The 20,115-nt window shown below is 37.4% G+C and overlaps 1 protein-coding gene across 1 annotated transcript in view; it reads left to right on the forward strand.

Moving 5' to 3' along the window:
- TM9SF2 (transmembrane 9 superfamily member 2) overlaps positions 1–20,115 on the forward strand; it is a 71,711-nt gene that overhangs the window by 2,133 nt on the left and 49,463 nt on the right. The window contains exons 2-3 of the mRNA XM_023738544.1: positions 16,814–16,881; positions 19,158–19,251. Coding sequence (XP_023594312.1) covers positions 16,814–16,881; positions 19,158–19,251 — 162 coding nt within the window. The remainder of the gene's footprint in view (positions 1–16,813; positions 16,882–19,157; positions 19,252–20,115) is intronic.

Raw genomic sequence — 20,115 nt, forward strand, 5'->3', positions numbered from 1 at the left:
CCTTGGGGAAAGCTGCAGGGAGGAAGTGATATTTGAGATGGGCCTCAGAAAATGAGTATGAATGAAATTTATAAGTCGTCTACCAGTTAGGTGATTTTTGCTTTCTCACTGAGTCCTTTTATAGTGGCTACTTTTTCGTTAATTTCAGGGAGTCTTTTTGGATTTTTAATTTTTATAGGTATGAAACAGACAAGGCAGACCATTTTTCTGAAATTTTGGATTTTCACCTTTTTTACCAGCTGCTCTCACGTCTTGGTCAATGGAAACAACTCTTACAAGAGCAAAAGAATGTGCTTTTTAGCACTTTTTTCCTACAGTTTGACTAACTGGTGTAGGGAATTTGAAGTAAATTTTACTATTCTCTTTACCTCTCAAAGGTGAAACTGTAAATAATAGTAAACAGTTTAATTTTTATTTCAGTCAGAGTATGAATAATTTATTCTCACCCATTTCATATTTGTTAAGGAGGACAGTCTTGTACACATTCAGAAAAGCTGAAGGGATTTCTTTTTAAAATTAGAAACGGGAGTTGTGACATGAGAATAATTGTTTTCAGAAAATGCTATCCAGAGTTGGATGAATTGGGCTCTTACTTGTTAGACAGGTCATTGATATTGTTTCCATCAGCTTTTGCATCTGTAAAATAGGGATAATCATATTTACTTATTATGTATTTCCCTAGAAAGGTATCTTCTTTTTAGAGGAAAAGTAGAATATTTATCATTGTTGTAATATTATAAATTAACAATGTAGAGATAAAACAAGTATATCCTCATTGTAAGCGTAATTTATGTAGTAGTAGTCTTTAATGTACTCCAAAGTACCACGTCCTGCATTTAGCTCGCTATATATATTGAGATTCAGAAGAACCCTAAGGATTTGGTCATTTTCTCCCCTTAAAATTATTTTATGGTCAACTTACTACCAGAGAAACAGGACTCCAGTGAACATAAAGTGTGTATCACTCCTACTTCTGATTCATGATCTTTATTAGACTTCATAAATAATGTGTAACTGTGCTCTGTAACTTTTTTTTTTATAACTTATTATCATTGCATGGACATACAATTGAATATCAACATAGTACGCATCCTTATTGTTTTTTATTAACTATATAGTATTTCGAGGAGCCCTGGTGGCACATTGGTTAAATGCTTGGGCTGTTCAAACCTACCAGCTGCTCTGTGGGACAGAAATGTGACAATCTGCTTCTGTAAAGATTTACAGCCTTGGAAACCCTATAGGATAGTTCTACTCTGTCTTATAGGGTCTCTATGAGTCGGAATCAACTCGACAGCAATGGACTTTCATATTTAGTATTTTATTCATTACTGTACTGTGGTTTGCTTATTCACTTCTCATTTGTCAGATATTTAGGTTGGTCCCAGTTTTTCTCTGTTGTAAATAGTTTTGCTAGAATGTATTTAGCAGGAGCCCTGGTGGTATAGTGGTTAAGAGTTTGCCTGCTAAAAAAAGGTTGGCAGTTCGAATCCACGAGCTGCTCCTTGGAAACCCTGTGGCTCAGTTCTGCTCTGTTCTATAGGGTCGCTGTGAGTCAGGATCGACTTGGTGGCAACAAGTGTTTTTTTGGTTTACTTGCATATACCCAAATATGAAAGTACTAGGTCAGCAGGCAGTTTTATAGCTGTATTTAATATTACCAGATTTCTTTTAAGAAAGATAGGTTTAATTACAGTGCTGTTTACTAAATGATTGCCTGTAAGTAGTCTCTGCGGTATTTTAATTTTTATTTCTCAATAATTATGTGATGGTACTTAAACCATTTTTTTCAAGCATCACTTTTGTTGTGGTTTCTGAGTCTTTTTATTTTTTCTTTTAATTGGTAGGTTTTGAAACTGTAGTAATAAAGGATTGGGCCATGGTATTCTTTTTCTGCAGAACCCATTTTACTTTCTTAAGGGATAATATAGTGATTGCAGTAAGTAGAGTAAAGCCGTGATTAGTCGTGAATAGGTCTTCACAGAGTAAAATGTGAAGTTTGTATTCTGCAGAGTTAAATATTTTGGCAATTTCAGTTTGGTGGCACGCTGTTTAGCAGATCTTCAGTGCACTGTATGGAATCTTGAGGGTTCATAGTTGAAGATGAGTGAACAACTCGCTTTTGCTGCTTTTTAAGTTTCAAATAATTCTTGGCTTGTTGACAAGAATTCAGGCCTAAGAACTAAAAGTAGCATAATTCAAAAACATCTGCCACTTTTTAACTGTTTGTGTATATCATGTTCTGAGATGAAGGATGAAGAACTGTTCTTTCCTGTGCAGTAGTAAAAATGACCAAATATACCCCTTGGTGGTTAAAAAGGAAAAAAGAATGTTTAAGTGAATTAATGACAGCTCTGTGAAAAAAAGGAAACTTACTCATGGTCGTACTTTTAACCTTCATTTCTTGCTAGTTATTTTTAGAGGCTCTTTATAAACACTATGTCTGTTATTTTGGGAGCAGTTCCATATAAATATGGAATGAGTCAAGTTAAGAAAACAGTCCTGAATATTGCAATGAACAGACACAAGAATAAATGTAGGTTTTAACTTGACTGTAGAAGTAGTTCGAAGATTTTGAAGTATTAAAAATAAATTTATATGTGTACTTATCAATATAATTGATACATAGTTATTGATTTATAGTTTTGTGTTCTCATGGTTTTCTCTGGAATAAGAGCATTGATTCGTAGCTTCTGGGAACTAATAAGAATGAGTGTTACTGATACTGTTTCAAAACTGAAATCTGTCATTGGGAAGAATTGCCTGGACTATGAGAAATTCACATTCCAACAAATTGTTCTTAACTTCTTGTGAAAAAAGTATATGAAATTGAATTATAAAGTTGGCCTTTCTTTTAAAACCCTGTAATCATTTGTTATAGTGGATCTGAGATGTAGCGCTGGGAAAGCAAGAAAAGTTCATATGAATAAAGTATTGTCTTGCTGCCTTTGGTTCTCCACAAAGGGAAGCCCCTTCCAAGGGTATACACTTAAATGTCTGCAACAGAATCACAAACACAGAGACGTGTAAGTTCCACAGAGGCTGGTCTGTGCTCTCTGTCAGCCTTAGAGCCTGGTTCCCCACATCCCTGCTTTCCTATTCTTCTTTGAAGTTTTCTATCATAATACTCAGTAAGTTTTGTAGTTAATTGTAGCTACCTTAAATGTGCTCAATGAGGTCATCCTTTATTGTCATTAAAATTAATGAAGTATAGATGGAAGACTTTGGAAGAAATTGATGAAATATTTTTTCTTTGCTTCTCCTAGTCCCATCTTTCAAACTTATTGATTGTCCTTTTCAGATAATAATGATAGAGACTACAATTTGTGTGCTTTGTGTGTGCCAGAAATATATTAATTTAGTTAATCCTTGCAACAACTCTGTGGTTTTTAGATGGGGAAACTGAAGCTCAGTATGATTAAGTAACTCTCTCAAGTATACATAGCTAGTAAGTAGTGAGGCCGATGCAAACCCAGGAATGTCTGATTCTCAAGGCTAGGCTCTTTACCCACATTGGCATATTGCTGTATCTTCCACCCTAAGCATTCTTCTCCTGCCTTTGGAATCTCCCTTGAAATTCATGACTGTTTATAATCCTGGACTTCCATAATTAGTGCAGTACTCAACTGAAAGCTTTTTATCTATGTAGTTAGTTTTTAAGTAGTCATATTTTATATTTATTACTTCCTTTGACGCAGTCTAAAATTAAGATTTTTCTTTTTCCAGGAGGGAGGCAAGAACCTTGGTTATCTAGGAGATAACTTCTTGGTGCTAGTCAGGTAGTTCTGTGTGAGTTCTAGCATTCTTGTTATGACTGTTTTATGATGTCTGATGTAAGACTTAACCTTCTTCAGAGTTTTTCTCCCTGTGGATTTCTCTAATACCAGGCACTCAGAAGTCCCATACCTTTTCTTTCCTATTGCTGTGCTCAGTGTGTAAAACCTTCTTGTAACCAATCGCTTGCTTTGGTCCTTGTACAAAGGTCACATTTCTTCACTGAGATTTCTTTCTATCTTGAAAACCCAATTGAAGTTGTGGGGTGGGAGAAATCTGATGGCAGTTCAATAAGGAGGAATAAAAGCAGAAACAAAGGAATTAGGAAGCCAGAAAAAAATGTACTCCTGTTGTGTGGTCTCTGCCATAAAGCAATAAAATATGCTGTAGCTCTGATCAAAGTTGGAATCAGATATAAAATGGGCAGATTAGGACTAGAAATAAACTTATACATTTGGGAGATGAAGGATTTAAAAGAGAGATAGAACTCTAAATTAGATAAAACCATTTCTACAAATCTCTTAGAGTAGAATTGTTTTGTCTAAGTGATTTAGGATCACTTAAAGTGTTAAATGTTGTAGCTTCCTTAAAATGTTAAACATAAATGTAGTCAGAACTTTGCATGCTTGTAATAACCAGTTGGGAACAGTTTGAAAGTGAAAATGTGAAGTAAATAACCTTTAAGGCTATTTCTAGTCATGTCAGTGATATTTTGAAGTCAGCTGTCTCTACTTGGGAAAAATTTCCAGAAGAAAGTGGACTTAATTTTGATTTTTGAAACGGGAATAAAGAAAATGTTCAGAGTGGAAAAGGACCTTAAAAGTAATCAAATACTGCATTCTTATAAACACATGCTATTTCAATGATAAGAAAACTAAATCCCACAGAGATTCACTAGCTACCCCAAAAAACACATTAATAGCTCTGTTACTTTTTTCTTTTACTTCTTTGAATGTATGCCTTGTTTCCGATTTGGATTATAAATTCTGTGAAGGCAAGTGTTTGTGTGTTTTGTTTTTATTATAGCACCCAGAGTGTCTAGTACAGAACCTTGTAGACATTAAATAAATGCATTGATTGAATGAATTTCTCATGGCTTTTCAAGATTTGTTGCTGTTGTGAATGTTCTTTGATTTTCACATATATTGGAAATTCTACTATTTCCCTCTATTTAATAAGTTGACATTTTTGAGGTCATTTTTCCTGCTTCTAGAACATCTTTACACCCTAATTTCTACTCTTTTATCTTTATTGCTTTGATTTGGCTTCCATCACTTTCTAATGAAACTAAGGTCTATGCTCAACTTTAAAGCCTTTTTCTAATTTTTAATTATGACAATTTTCAAAATCCAAAAAAATTTGAAAAAATAGTATAATGATCACCCATGTACTCACCTAGACAACCTGGAGTTAACATTTGTTTGTATTTTGCCATATTTGTTTTGTCTGTGTGTGTGTTTGTATTTTCAGGGATAACTATCATGGTTCAGCTTTGAAGCACTTTATTAAACCACATAAACTCTAGCAGTCTCGTTTCCTTTTTCCTTCCAATTTTTAGCATTTGCTTTACTGCTATATTACTAGGTTCTTATTCTATAATACTTTTGAAATTTTTTGTCTTACTTTAAGTCAGTATTTAAAATAGAGTGTATAGGGTTGCTATGAGTTGGAATCGACTGGACGGCAATGGGTTTGTCTGGTTTTTTATTGCAAATGTAGCACATTTACAAATATTGTAAATGGCTCTATTTCATGTTAAAAATGTCTTTAATTTTGATTTACTTCACATTTCTTAGCTTTTGTGTGTGTGTGTGTTTTAGGTGAAAGTTTACAGCTCAAGTTAGTTCCTCATACAAAAACTTATACACACATTGTTATGTGACCCTAGTTGCTCTCCCCGTAATGTGACAGCACACTCCCCCATTCCACCCTGGATTTCCTGTGTCCATTCAACCAACTACTGTCCCTTTCTACCTTCTCATCTCACCTCTGGACAGGAGCTGCCCATTTAGTCTCGTGTATCTACTGGAACTAAGAAGCACACTCTTCACGAGTATCATTTCATGTCTTATAGTCCAGTCTAATCTTTGTCTGAAGAGTTGGCTTCGGGAATGGTTTCAGTTCTGGGTTAACAGAGAGTCCGGGGGCCATGTCTTCTGGACTTCCTCCAGTCTCAGTCAGACCATTATGTCTGGTATTTTTACTAGAAGTTGAGTTCTGCAGCTCACTTTTCTCCTGCTCCGTCAGGGACTCTCTTTTGTGTTCCCTGTTAGCATGGTCATTGGTGGTAGCCAGGCGCCATCTAGTTCTGGTCTCAGGCTGATGGAGTCTCTGGTTTATGTGGCCCTTTCTGTCTCTTGGGCTAATGTTTTCCTTGTGTCTTTGGTGTTCTTCATTCTCTTTTGCTCCAGGTGGATTGGAACCAATTGATGCATCTTAGATGGCTGCTCACTAGCTTTTAAGACCCCAGACAGCACTCACCAAAGTAGGATGCAGAACATTTTCTTAATAAATTTTGGTATGCCAGTTGACCTAGATGTCCCTCGAAACCATGGTCCCCAGACCCCTGCCCCTGCTAGTCTGTCCCTCGAAGTGTTTGGTTGTGTTCAGGAAACTTCTTAGCTTTTGGTTTAGTCCAGTTGTCTTAGCAGGTTTTAAGTGAGACAGTAATTATTAAATTTTCAGACTCTCCTAATTTAAAAAAGGAAGTATGAATGAAAGTGCTATGAAAATAGCCAAGATGAACTGAATACCCAGAACATGCTTAATTGGTTAACTGAAAAACAAGAAAGCTCCGTAATTTAGTAGTGATATCTATCATAGACTAACATTTCTGTGAAAGTAAGTGTGGGAAAATGTGTCAGTTGAGATAAGAAAGAAGAAAGTGGAGGAATGAGAGCAGCAGAAATTAAAAGTGATGGTAGCAACAATTGAGTTTACTCACTGCTTTTGTTTACCAGTCCAGTTTTTTAACTTGTTTTCTTGTCCTAAAATGGAGCAGGTAATCCCTAGCTCATAAGGTTACTATGAGACTTGTGTTTGATAATTATTTATTTTTTCCCTTCCTAGGCTGATAACAAAGAAGAGAATAACAAATAGGTATAAACAGAAGATAAGAAACTTACTGTCTTAGTGTCCTTTAAAAAGACTAGTATAGCATATTTCCACTGCTTTGATGAGAGGGGAAGAGGGACAGCCTACTTCCCACAGAAACCCTCAAAATTGTTTTTATAGTAATGAGTATTTATTCAGATTCAGAAATGTTGTAAGCTACACTTATTCATTTAACTTATAGTTATTGTGTGCCAACTGTGGATCAGCTTTTACACTAAATGTTTTCTATTTATTATTACCTCCGTCCATCCTCACATTCAAGACTGTTACTTGCCCAAGAGCACATATTTATTAAGAGGAGACCTAGGATTTAAAATGAACCCAGCAGCTTTTATGAGGTGGAACATGACTGTGTAAAAATTGCACAGTTAAACCCCCCACAAGAAATTCAGAAGAAAACAAGCGAAATAATTGGCGCAGTTGACAGTCTCAGAACTCTGGACACCAGTCAGAGGGTTGGAGGACCAAATGTGGGCACTGAATCAAGAAAAGGGTGACATAAACAGTGGGAGAGCAGTGGTTCTTCACTCATCTGCCCCACCCCTCTCCCTGGCTCAGTGTGGACATCTTGGGGTGGCTGCAGCACCTAGCACCTCCAAGCGGAGAGTCTTATGTTGGAGCAGGATAGCTGGTGCAATAACTGCCGGAGCTCCTGGGCAGGGAGTCTTGTGTCAGATTGACACACCCAGCACAGTAAAGACAGGTGTTTCTGGGCAGTGAGTCTTGTGTTGGAGCAGACAGACAGTGCAGTGGCTGATGCTCCCAGGTGGTAAGCCCTGTGTCAGAGCAGCACAGCCAGTGTACCCCTACACAGTGAATTTTGTGCTGCAGCTGCACAGCCAGAGCAGTGATGGCCGGTACTTCTGAAGGGGGGTGGTTTGTGTTGGAATGGCACAGCCAGCGCTCTCAGGCAGGGAGCCTATTGGTGAAACAGCAGGCACTCCTGGGTGGGGAGTGCCATGTTGGAGCAGCACAGCAGGTGCTCCTTAGAGGGAGTCTGTCAATGAAACAGCTATGGCTAGTGCTTCCGGGTGGGGAATCTGGCAGTGAATCTGCAACAGTTGCCATTTCCAGGTAGGAAGTCTGGAGCTGGACCTGCACAACTGGTGCTCCCGGGTGGAGAGTCTGTTACAGCTGCTGCTCCCAGCTGAGGGGTCCAGGACTGAAGCTCCATAGCCAGCGCTCCCAGGCAGGGAGTCTTGTGGTGAATCTACGTAACTGCCGCTCCCAGACAGGGAGTCTGGTGGAGAATCTGCAACAGGTACTGCTCCCAGGTGGGGAGTCTGATGCTGGAGCAGCACAGGTAGCACTTCCAGACAGTGTCTAGTGGTGAATCGGTGACTGCTCATGATCCCAAATGAGAGTCTGGTGCCAAGGTGGCACAGCCAGCATGCCCATGCAGGGAGTCTAGTGGTGAAGCAGTGACAGCTCCCAAGCAGGGAGACCAGTGGTGAAGTAGCCATGTCAGGTACACAAGATGAGGAGTCTGGAGTTGAAGCGAAGAACTACAACCTTCAAAAATTTAAAATAATACCAACAACAATGATAAAGAATGAGAGCCAACCCTAGGGAAGGGGAAGAAGCTAATCTCCAGAGTTACCACAGTATAATAGTTAAATGTCCCAGTTGCAACAGCAACAACAAAATCAGAAGGCATACAAAAAAATAGTAACAGCTGGCCCGTGCAGATGACCAAAATAAAGTGATAGAAACTGTCCCTGAGGAAGGTCAGATAATGGACTTACCAGACAAAGACTTTAAAGCAAAAATACTAAATATTCTCACAGAGTTAAAGGAAAACATAGACAAAGAACTAAAGGAAATCAGGGAAACAATATAAAAACAAAACAAGAATTTCAGTAAAGATAGAAATTTTTCTAAAAAAATGTTAGAGTGAAAAGTATAGTGAATGAAAAATTCACCGGAGGTGCTCCACAGCAGATTTGAATTGGCAGAAGAAAGAATCAGTGAACTTGAAGATGGGCAATTTAGATTATTGAGTCTGAGGCACAAAAAGAAGAAAGAATGAAGAAAAGTGAACAGATCCTAGGATACCTGTGGGACACCATTAGGCTAACTAATACACACATTATGGGAATCCTAGAATGGGAAGAGAAAAAGAATGTTTGAAGGAGTAATGATTGAAAATTTCCCAAATCTGATGAAAAACATGAATCTACACGTCCAAAGAAACTCAACGAACTCCAGGTAGGATAAACTCAAAGAGAAGTACACAAAGACACATTTGAATCAAACTCTCAAAAATCAAAGATAAAGAGAGAATTTTGAAAACAGCAAAAGAGAAGCGAATTTTCAGACACAGGAGATCCTCAATAAGATTAAGTATCATTGTCTCCTCAGAAACTGTGGAGGCAAGAAGATAGTGGGATAATATTTGAAATGCTGAAATAAAAGAACTGTCACCCAAGAATACTATGTCTGACAAATCTGTGCTTCAAGAATGAGGGCAAAAATTAAGACGTTTCAGATAAACAAAAACTGAGAGAATTTGTTACAACTAGACCTGCCCTAAGGAGCCCTGGTGGCACAGTGGTTAAGTGCTGGGCTGCTAACCAAAAGTCACTTCTTGGGAAAAAGAGATGACAGTCTGCTTCTGTAAAGATTACAGCCTTGGAAACCCTGTGGGGCGGTTCTACTCTGTTCTGTAGGGTCACTATGAGTCGGAATCCACTTGACAGCGGTTTTTGTTTGTTTAGTTTGGTTTTTTGTTTTTTGTTGTTGTTAGACCTGCCCTACAAGAAATCCTAAGAGTCCTTCACATGGAAAAGAAAGGACACTGGACAGTGACTCAAAGCCATACATAGAAAAAAATAATCTCCATTAAAGATAATTTCTTGGCAAGTACAAGAGCCAGATTTAAGGTATTTTGGATTGGTAAATACAGTTTTTTGTCCTTCATGCTTTATAAATGACAGATGCATAAATTTATGTTACAGGGCACATGGAGTATATAGATGACAATAACAACATAAACAGGTGTGGAGCAGTATAGTCATAGAGTTATTGTATGTTACTAATGTTAAATTGATACAAATTTAAGCTATAAATGTAAACTGCTAAATGTAATTCTTATGGTAACCACAAAGAAAATAACTAAAAAGTATACACAAAAGGAACAGAGAAGAGAAACAAAATGGCTCGTTACAAAATATCATCTACAGACAGTCCCAGGATTACAAACATCCAGTTTACATACAACCCATGGTTACCAACCAACCTCCTTAAAGACTATTATATTAAAAATTTGAGATACATAGCAATGGTTCATAATAACAAAGGAGTGCTACTTTGCAACATGCATCATAACATTATCATTACCCTGTTTTTATGTTAGATATGTTTCAGTGTATCTGGAAGTGTTTCTTTAATGTTTTTTTGTGCATAGAAGAATACACTGTATACTATATACTAAGGCAAACATTTGACTAACTGACGTTAAACGTGAACGGTACCTAACCTTTCCGACTTACATACAAATTCGACTTAAAGACAGACTTAAGAACAGAACTCCTTCATAATCCAGGGACTGCTTGTACACACAAAAGAAGGCAATACTGGAGAAAATGAGAGACAAAGAAGGTATAAGACATGAAAAACATAATGGCAGAATTAAGCCGTTCCTTTCAGTAATTACTGTGAACGTAAATGGATTAAGTACTCTAATCAAAAGGCAAAAGTGGCAGAATGGATTAAAAAAAATGACCCAACTATATACTGTCTACAAGAGACACATCTTAAACACAAAGACATAAGTTGAAAGTAAAAGGATGGAAAAAAAAATACCCCATGCAAATAGTAACCAAAAGAGAGAGCTGGTGTGGTGATTTTAATATGAAACAAAATAGATTTTAGGTCAGAATTTGTCATAAGAAACAAAGAGGGGAAAGAAAAAAAAACCACCTTTGCTATAGAGTCAGTTATAACTTGTGGCAACCCCATGCGTTACAGAGTAGAACTGCTCCATAGGGTTTTCTTGGCTGTAGTCTTTATGAAAGCAGATTGCCAGGCCTTTCTTCCATTGCACCATTGGGTGAGTTCAAGCTGCCAACCTTTAGGTTAGAAGATGAGTGCAAATCATTTGCAAATCATATACTCCATTATATTGAAAAAAAATCTGAATTCATCAAGAAGATACAACAGTTAAGAATATATACCGTATATTTACACAAATAACACATGCCTTCTGCATTTGTTTGCCAACTGCACCTTCCCCCATGAGGTATTTTTGTAAGCACGCTATGCTAATTTTTTTTACAGCAACATGTAAAAAAAAATTGGCATAGCAGTGCTTATGAAAATACCTTGTGGGAGGAGGGCGTGGTTGGCAAACGAACGTAGAAGGTGCGCATTATTTGTGTTAAAATACAGTATATGCCTAACTTCAGAACTCCAAAATGTGTAACAAACACACTGACAGTTTGAAGGGCTAAATAGACAGTTCTGCAGTAAGTGTTGGAAACTTCAGTTTACCCCTTGCAGTAATGGATATAATATCTAGGTAGAAGATCAGTAAAGAGATAGGGAACTTGAACAACACTGTAAACCAACTAGACTTAACAGACCTGTCTTAGTCATCTAGTGCTGCTACAACAGAAATACCACAAGTGGATGGCTTTAACAAAGAAATTTATTTCTTCACAGTAAAATAGGCTAAAAGTCCAAATTCAGGGCGTCAGCTCCAGGGAAAGGCTTTCTCTCTCTGTCGGCCTTCTCATCAGTGTTCCCCAGACTAGGAGCTTCTCTCTGCAGGGACCCCGATCCAAAGGACGCGCTCTGCTCCCTGCACTGCTTTCCTGATGGTATGAGGTCCCCCTGTCTCTCTGCTTGCTTCTCTCTTTTATCTCTTATAAGAGATAAAAGGTGGTGCAGGCCACACCCCAGGGAAACTCCCTTTACCTTGGATCAGGGATGTGACCTGGGTTCGGATGGTGGTACAATCCCACCCTAATCCTCCTTAATGTAAAATTACAATCACAAAATGGAGGACAACCACACAACACTGGGAATCATGGCCTAGCCAAATTGATACACACATTTTTGGGGGGACACAATTCAGTCCATGACAAAACCTATACAGAACTCCACCCAACAACAGCTCAATGTACATTTTTCTCCAGTGCACATAGATCATTCTCCACAATAGACTATATGTTAGGTTACAAAGCAAGTCTCGATAAATTTTAAAAGATCGAGATTGTAAAATAAACCCAGCAGTGTCGTGCTGTACTACCTCCAAACTGAATTTGTGTTCCCTAACACATGGGGTCACCATGAATTGAAATCAACTCAACGGCAGTATTCCGATTCACGGAGACCCTATGTGATGGAGTACAGCTGCCCCATAGAGTTTCCTAGGCTGAAATCTTTGCAAGAGCAGTTCACCAGGTCTTTTCTCCTGTGGAGTGGCTGGTGGGTTTGAACTGCTGACCTTTCTGTTAGCCGCCGAGAGCTTAACCGTTGCACCACCGGGACGCCTTGACTGTAGACTAAAATGGAGTAAATGTACTAATAATAGGTTAAAAAGATACTAAATATTATAAACAGAATAGCATGGGTTCTGTAAGAAATTTTTCTGGCTTCTAGAGTTATCCAAAGACTTACGGTAGACTAAGATGGAACCAGTATTTGGTATCTAAAATTTTGACAAGATTGTTTTTTTTTTTTTAAAAAAAAAAAAGATTACATTGGAAGTTAAAGGAAGTGTGTGAGCTGGTTTAAGGACAGAAAGACAACAAAAACCGTTGCCATCGAGTCGATGCCGGCTCATAGCAACCCTCTAGGACAGAGTAGAACTGCCCCGTAGGGTTTCCAAGGAGCGGCTGGTAGATTCAAACTCCTGACCTTTTGGTTAGCAGCTGTAGCTCTTAACCACTGCACCACCGGGACTCCAAGGGCAAAATAAGAAGGGGGATTAATTGATGGAGAATGGTAAAAGTGGAGATTTCCAGGATTGGTGTTTGAGGCTAATTTGGTTTTTTAAGTTTAGTAAAGAGAATGTGCCCGAAATGTTTTAGTTTGCTAGTAGTAGTAAACTTCTGTACATAATATAAAGCCAGTGGCAGTATATCTTCATATGTTATATGAGAGAGCAAAAAGTAGTAATTTTGTCATGAACAAGTTAAGAAAGTATAAAGAAAAATAACACTGTATTTTTGAACTGATGATCTCTTAAGTTGTCAGTTAAAGAATATAGGAAAGAGATCGAGTGTTGTTGAAGAATTAATACTTATGCCAAAAAGGCTAATGAAAAGTAGCACTGTTATTCTCTACTTATATAAACTTTGATGTTTAAACCTTGAATTCTGCATGTGATTCTTGATGACATACCTTTAAGAAAGATATGAGCATAGGGCAAGATCCCAAGAAAAGCAACTGACATGATCAAGGAGATAGATGATTCAGAAGTTTAAGGTCTTTCCATTTTGAAGGATTAAGAGTCAAAGGAGATATGAGAGAAGTCAGAAAAATGAGAATAGGGTTTTTCCTCAATCTTGTAATCCTAGAGCCAAAAAATGTACTTTGAAACTTCAGAGAAGACATTACAGGCTAAGTAAAAATTGTTGCCTTATCCATTTCACAGAAATGGAAGAAATTTTTATCCCAAATTTATATGTCCTTAAACAGTATCCTAATATTTTTCACATACATCAGCTCTTTGAACCTTGTGTCTTGTTTTGGGTCTTCTAGATATGAATTTAAAGAACACTGAAAAATACCTAGAAAATAGAGTTCAGTATGGACCAGGAGTCCAGTCTAGCCCACTGCCTGTTTTCTGTACAGTCCACAGCTAAGGAGTATTTTTATATTTTTAAATATTTGGGAAAAAACCCCAAAGAATAGGATTCAGTGATAAGTGAAAATTATATGAAGTTCAAATTTCAAAAGGAGATGGAAAAGCACATTGGGTTCAGGTGCTGGATAACCTTGATCCTGACCTTAAGTCAATTAGGGTTCATTTGTTTGGCAAAGGGGAGCCACTGGAGGTTTTTGAATAATGAAGTAAATGATCAGAGTAATAATTTAGGAAAATACATCCACTGATGGCCTACTGTCTACTCAGGAAGTGATGAGGAGCCCACGTAAGGATACTGACCTTAGTATTGGAAAGGAGAAGTCAGATCTATGAGCATATTACCATTCATTCATTCATTTTTAGTCCTTTTGAAATTTGATACATTTTATGAATAAAATTTTATTGTAATATAACCAGGTTCGTTTGTTTATATATTGATTGTGACTGTTTTCAATTACAGCAGCAGAGCGGACTTGGAACAGAGACTGCATGTCCCGCAAAGCCTAAAGTGTTTTATCCTTTGGTTCTTTACAGAAAAAGTTTACCAACCCCTGGGCTAGCCTGCGCAAAATTAGAGTTAGTTCTCCAGGAGAAGAAAAGATTATAGTGACTAGAGTAAGAAATGTGAAGTATATGAAGAGATACTGTATAAGTGATACTAAGCAGCATATGACTGTAACTGTGCTGTACAATACAGTAGCTGTTAGCCTCCTGTCACTATTTAAATTTAATTAAAATTAAATAAGCTTTAAAATTCAGTTGTTCACCCAAACTTAACATTTCATTTAAGGGTTCAGCTACTAGCCACCAAAAGATTGGTGGCTCAGACCCACCCAGAGGTACTTCGGAAGACAGGTCCGGCAATCTGCTTCGGAAATGTCACAGCCTTGAAAACCCTATGGAATAATTCTGCTCTGCACGCATGGAGTCACCATGAGTCAGACTGCTGTAACAAAAATACCACAGTGGATGGCTTTAACAAGCAGAAATTTGTTGTCTCACAGTTTAGCAGGCTAGAAGTCTGAATTTAGGACACCAGCGCAAGGGGAAGGCTTTTTCTCTCTGTCGGCTCTGGGGGAAGATCCTTGTCATCAATCTTCCCCTGGTCTAGGAGCCTCTCAGCGCAGGTACCCCAAGTCCAAAGGATGTGCTCCACTCCTGGCTCTTGTTGCTTGGTGGTAATGAGGTCCCTCTCTTCTCTGCTCACTTTTCTCTTGTATGTCACAAAAGAGATGGACTCAAGACACAACCTAATCCTGTAGATTGTGTCCTACCTCATTAACATAACTGCCTCTAATCCTGCCTCATTAACATCATAGAGGTTAGGATTTACAATATATAGGATAATTACATCAGATCACAAAATGGAGAACAACCACACAATACTGAGAATCATGGCCTGGCCAAGTTGACACACATTTCAGGGGTATACGATTCAGTCTGTAACACAGACTAACAACAACAATAGCCTTGTGCAGCTAGTGCCTACCATATTTGACGGTGCAGTTTGTTTCAAATGTACATTAAACATCTCACTTTCAGGGACGTTGGCAAGTATAGAGGATGCTGCCTATACTAGTTAGATCAAAATTACAAATGCGGCTTTATGTACCTCGTGATCAAAGTCCAGAGCCATAGAGATCTAACTTTATAAAAAAAAGATTCATTCCCAGGTAAACTGCCCTTATTTAACCGTTTTTGGTTAGCATCAAGAGTACTTCAGAGCACAAATTGCTGGACTGAAAAATCGTCATGAATAGTAATGAGCCCCTGCTGAGAGGGTGGTAAATGCTTGGGTGAATGTTATGGGTCCTGTGGAATTCAACTACACTGGGAAAAAGTTTGGGAGCTTCAATAGGAAGGTAGTAGCTTTAAATGTGCCCGTATATACTAGGAAGTTAATACAGTTTTTCTCTCCTCCCATATTGTTGAGCTTCATTTGCTGTTTGTAAACTTCTTCACTGTTATTTCCTTGTAGTTCAGCATTCTCAGTTTGATCAAAGCAATCCTCTAAAGTTAGACCAAGGAGCCCTGGTGGCACAATGGTTAAGCACTTGGCTGCTAACCAAAAGTTTGAATCCACCAACAGCTCTGCCGGAGAAAAGACCTGATTATCTGCTACTGTAAAGATTACAGCCTAGAAAACCCTATGAGAAGTTTGATCTGTCATATAGGGTCACTATGAGTCGGAGTCAACTCAGTGCAACAACAACAAAGTTAGACCATGTTGTCATCGTCTGTCTGCTTAATTAAGAGTGGACATGTGCATGTCATTGTACTTCTACCATAGTTGATCTAGAAATTTCTTACCAACTTGGCATCATTTTTTGGTGGCTGTGAGAATGTTTTAAAAATTGTATAAAAAATATTTTTGTACTTCAGAATGAAATATTAGATTGGGAAACTAGATTTTTTAAGACATATTTATTAATGTGATAAATGCTTTTAGTTAAAATATGTTTAAGTTTTTAGAAATTTTAGAGCTTAAAACATTTAAAAATATTGGAGACATTTGCAATTATTTTGGTATAATTTAAATGCATGTAAATTCACTTAATGAGTGAATTTATAAGAGAGTTGTTTTAATTGGATTGGTGTTATAGATTGAATTGTGTCCCCCAGAAATATGTGTTGTAAATCCTAACTTCTATGCCTGTGGTTATAATCCTATTTGGGAATGGGTTGCCTTTGTTATGTTAATGAGGCAGGATTAGTGTAGGGTGTGTCTTGAGTCAGTCCCTTTTGAGATATAAGAGATTAAGGAAGCAAAAGAAGCAGAGATGAGGAAAGAGAGATGCCAGGCCACATAAAGATCCCCCAGGAGCAGAAGCTTACGGAGACAGGGACCTTCCTCCAGAGCTGACAGAGAAAGCCTTCCCCTGGAGCTGGCACCTTGAATTTGAACTTCTGGCCTCCTAAACTCTGAGAAAGTAAATTTCTGTTTGTTAAAGCTACCCATTTTTATGGTATTTCTGTTATAGCAGCCCTAGGTAACTAAAACAATTAGATACAATAAAATTTCATATGTCAAATTTTTTTCCGTTCTAGAAGCATGACTTAAGTCTTCTACTACAGTTGATTATATTCTCATTATGTGTTTTCTCATTTCAGGCTGAAATAGAACTGTTTGTGAACAGGCTTGACTCAGTGGAATCTGTTCTTCCTTATGAATATACAGCGTAAGTTTTTCAGCTTGGTTTTTATGGAAAATTTTATGTTGACTCATCAGAATTTTGTACATTTAGAGCTTAGTTTTCTCTACTGTTATAGATAAATTTATATTTAAAACTGTAGAGAGCCTAAAAACATTTTTTAAGAAGTGTTCTTTACTTCCAACCAGTAAGACAACTGGTTGCCATCAAGTCAATTCCTTTACTTTGAAAGTAGGGTTAAAATGTGATCTTCGTTATATGTCGCTTTGAGTATACAGAAGTACCAGCTAAAATAGTGAATTTCCTTTTTACCTGACTAGATAATAAGCCATTTTTTTTTTTAATTATTAAAAAACCTGTGTGTTTTTAAACAAAATTTCTATGTTCCACATAATCAATCCCCAGAAATAACTACTTTGATGTCTATTCCTCCACATTTTTTCCTCTGAATAACCTAATATACATACACACGATGCTGTGTTTTTGTTTTAAACCAAAGTAGGCTTGTACTGTTCTATCTGATTTGCACTTTGTTTTTCTCACTGAATTTGTTGTGGACATCTATCTCAATACATATACAGCTTCCTCAGTCTTTTTAGTAGCTGCTTGCTGTTTCATTGTAGAGATTGTATTGATTCCGTTGTATAGATTCCAGGTATGAATTTTTTTCACTCATTCCCTATTTATAAACACTTGATTGTTACCAGTTTTTTATTATTGTAAAAAATGTTACATGAACACCTTCGTACATATAACCACAGGTTACCGTATTCATCTGACCACTGTATACTATATTAGGTTGAAAACATAGTTTCTGACTTTTTCTTGGCTTCTAAATTTCTCTGGCATCTAAAAGTTTTGAAAGAAAATGTACACTTAGTGCAGAGAAAAGCACACACAGAACAGCAAGAATATCCTTTAAGAATCCATATGCCTAAATATGAGAAGAGAGTATCATGTATGGATTGACCATAATTTATTTAACGATTAGAAATGTAAACGCTTTCTCTAGTTTTTGTTTGTTCATTTTGTTAGATAAACGAACATCTTTGTACCTAAATCTTCATGGGTATTCTTAGGCAAAGTCAGTTGATACCTTACATTAAGTAGGTGAAGAGTCTTCATTTGGGGATGCCCCAGCCACAGCTGTTTTGTTTTGTTTTTCCTCAGCCACAGTCTTATTTAATTACTTGAGATTCATCTTTCTGTTAGCATCTCACTAATTTGTTGCCATCACGGTACTGGCCTCAAATGCTCCCCGTATTGTTCCAGGGTGAACACAGAACTGTCCTTTAATCTTCTATAGCCAAGCTGCAATTAAGCTGTAACATTTAAACAAAACTTTATTAAAATCTGGTTGGTATTACATGGAGGCAGCTGGGTCGTGCAGATGGTTAAGCACTCCATTACTAGCCAAAAGGTTGGTGGTTTGAACCCACCCAGAGGCCCGTTAGAAGACAGGCGTGGTGATCGGCTTCCCAAAGGTCACAGCCTTGAAAACCCTATGGAGCAGTTCTACTCTGCATGCGTGGATTCACCATGACTCAGAATTGACTCAACCCCAACTAACAACAGTAATACAAGAGAATTAAAACACAGGGAGAAATTCACACCTGACTGAATATGGCTTCTCTATAGCTCCAGGCTCTCATAGGGTCTGTCTAGCCATGCTTCTCATATTGGGGTGTATTGGTCAGTGTATCAGGATGATGCAGAACCCCAGGTAAACTTGACACATCTTCCTGAACTGTCATTTTTAAGTAAAGATTTGGATTAGAAAGTTTTGACTAAAGGAGATACATTGTGCAAAATTTGCTTGATAAACAAGGATGCATTATCTTATCATTGGAATGAACAAAAATATTATGGGTTAAGAGTATTATAAGGAGCCCTGGTGGTGCAGTGGTTAAGTGCTTGTCTGCAAACGGAAAGGTCAGCAGTTCAAACCCACCAGCCAGTCTGCAGGAGAAAGATATGGCAGTCTCCTTCCATAAAGATTTACAGGCTTGGGGCAGTTTTACTCTGTCTTGTAGGGTCGCTATGAGTCAGAATCAGCTCGACGGCAGGGGGTTTGGTTTTTTAAGAGTCTTTATTCAGAAATCAGAGCATTCTAAGGCATAATTTTCACGGGTTTGTTTTGTTTTGGGTAGATGTGCTACACAAAACTTAGAGTGTGAATATATTTCTTACTCATCTACAAGAGCTACTGGCATGATCAGTACATGATCTGCTCTCAAGATAGACTAGGTGTTTGGTATTTCATTGTTTCCCTTTAGACTTAATTTAAATGCTCTTCCCCCCAGGTTTGATTTTTGCCAAGCATCAGAAGGAAAACGCCCATCTGAAAATCTTGGTCAGGTATTATTTGGGGAAAGAATTGAACCTTCACCATACAAGGTTTGTATTTAGTATTATATAAAAATTAATTAGTTAAAAATTTTTTTTTTTAAGAGAAAAGCTTTAAATAACTTAGCTCTCATAGCTAAGGTAGAATTCATTTTCCTTTTGTATCCAGGAATAACTTCTTAAAATCACAGTTTGTAAAGATGCTTTTCGTTCTCACAATATATCATGGATATGTCTATCTCAACGAACATTCATACAACCAGTGTTGTAACTGATAAAGCAGTGGCATGAAGAAGAGTGCTCAGGCCCCTGCTTCACCTCACAGAGGGACCTGGAACCCAGCTTTCAGTCATGAAGAGTTGTCCAGCTGCTTCTGAATCTCATTCCCCATCTTCGTGAACAGCACCAATAGACTTTTTTGTTTTGGCAAATATAATGTTAGGCCTTGGGCTCTCATGTTTTCAGAAGCTAACCTTTCTATTTTGACCATTGGAAGTATGTTTGGAACATCTTTGAATACATATTTAGGATATCAGTTAAACCAAACAAACTAAGCACAAAATAAAATACTCCCTTCATATATGTACTTCTTCATCACCCAGACTTATTCTACCTTTTAAATCTATTAACCTTTCGCTTTGCACAGTCCACTGTTCACTTTATATCTGTCCTCCTACAGCACAAAGAACAGTTATCTCTCTCTTTTAAAAATATTAGTTGATAAAAATGACATGGCTATATAAAAAATTAAATAGCACAGAAGAAAATAAAATGAAAAGTAACTGTCTTCCTCCCAGTTCCATTTCATAGTTTCTTGTTAATCTTTCTTGAAATTTTTTATGCACTTACAAGCATATACGAATAAAATTACATATATATTTTATATTTTAACGTATTAACCTACACTTTTTTAAA

Source organism: Trichechus manatus, unplaced genomic scaffold (genome assembly GCF_000243295.1).
Source record: "Trichechus manatus latirostris isolate Lorelei unplaced genomic scaffold, TriManLat1.0 scaffold00118, whole genome shotgun sequence".
Taxonomy (NCBI): Eukaryota; Metazoa; Chordata; class Mammalia; order Sirenia; family Trichechidae; genus Trichechus; species Trichechus manatus.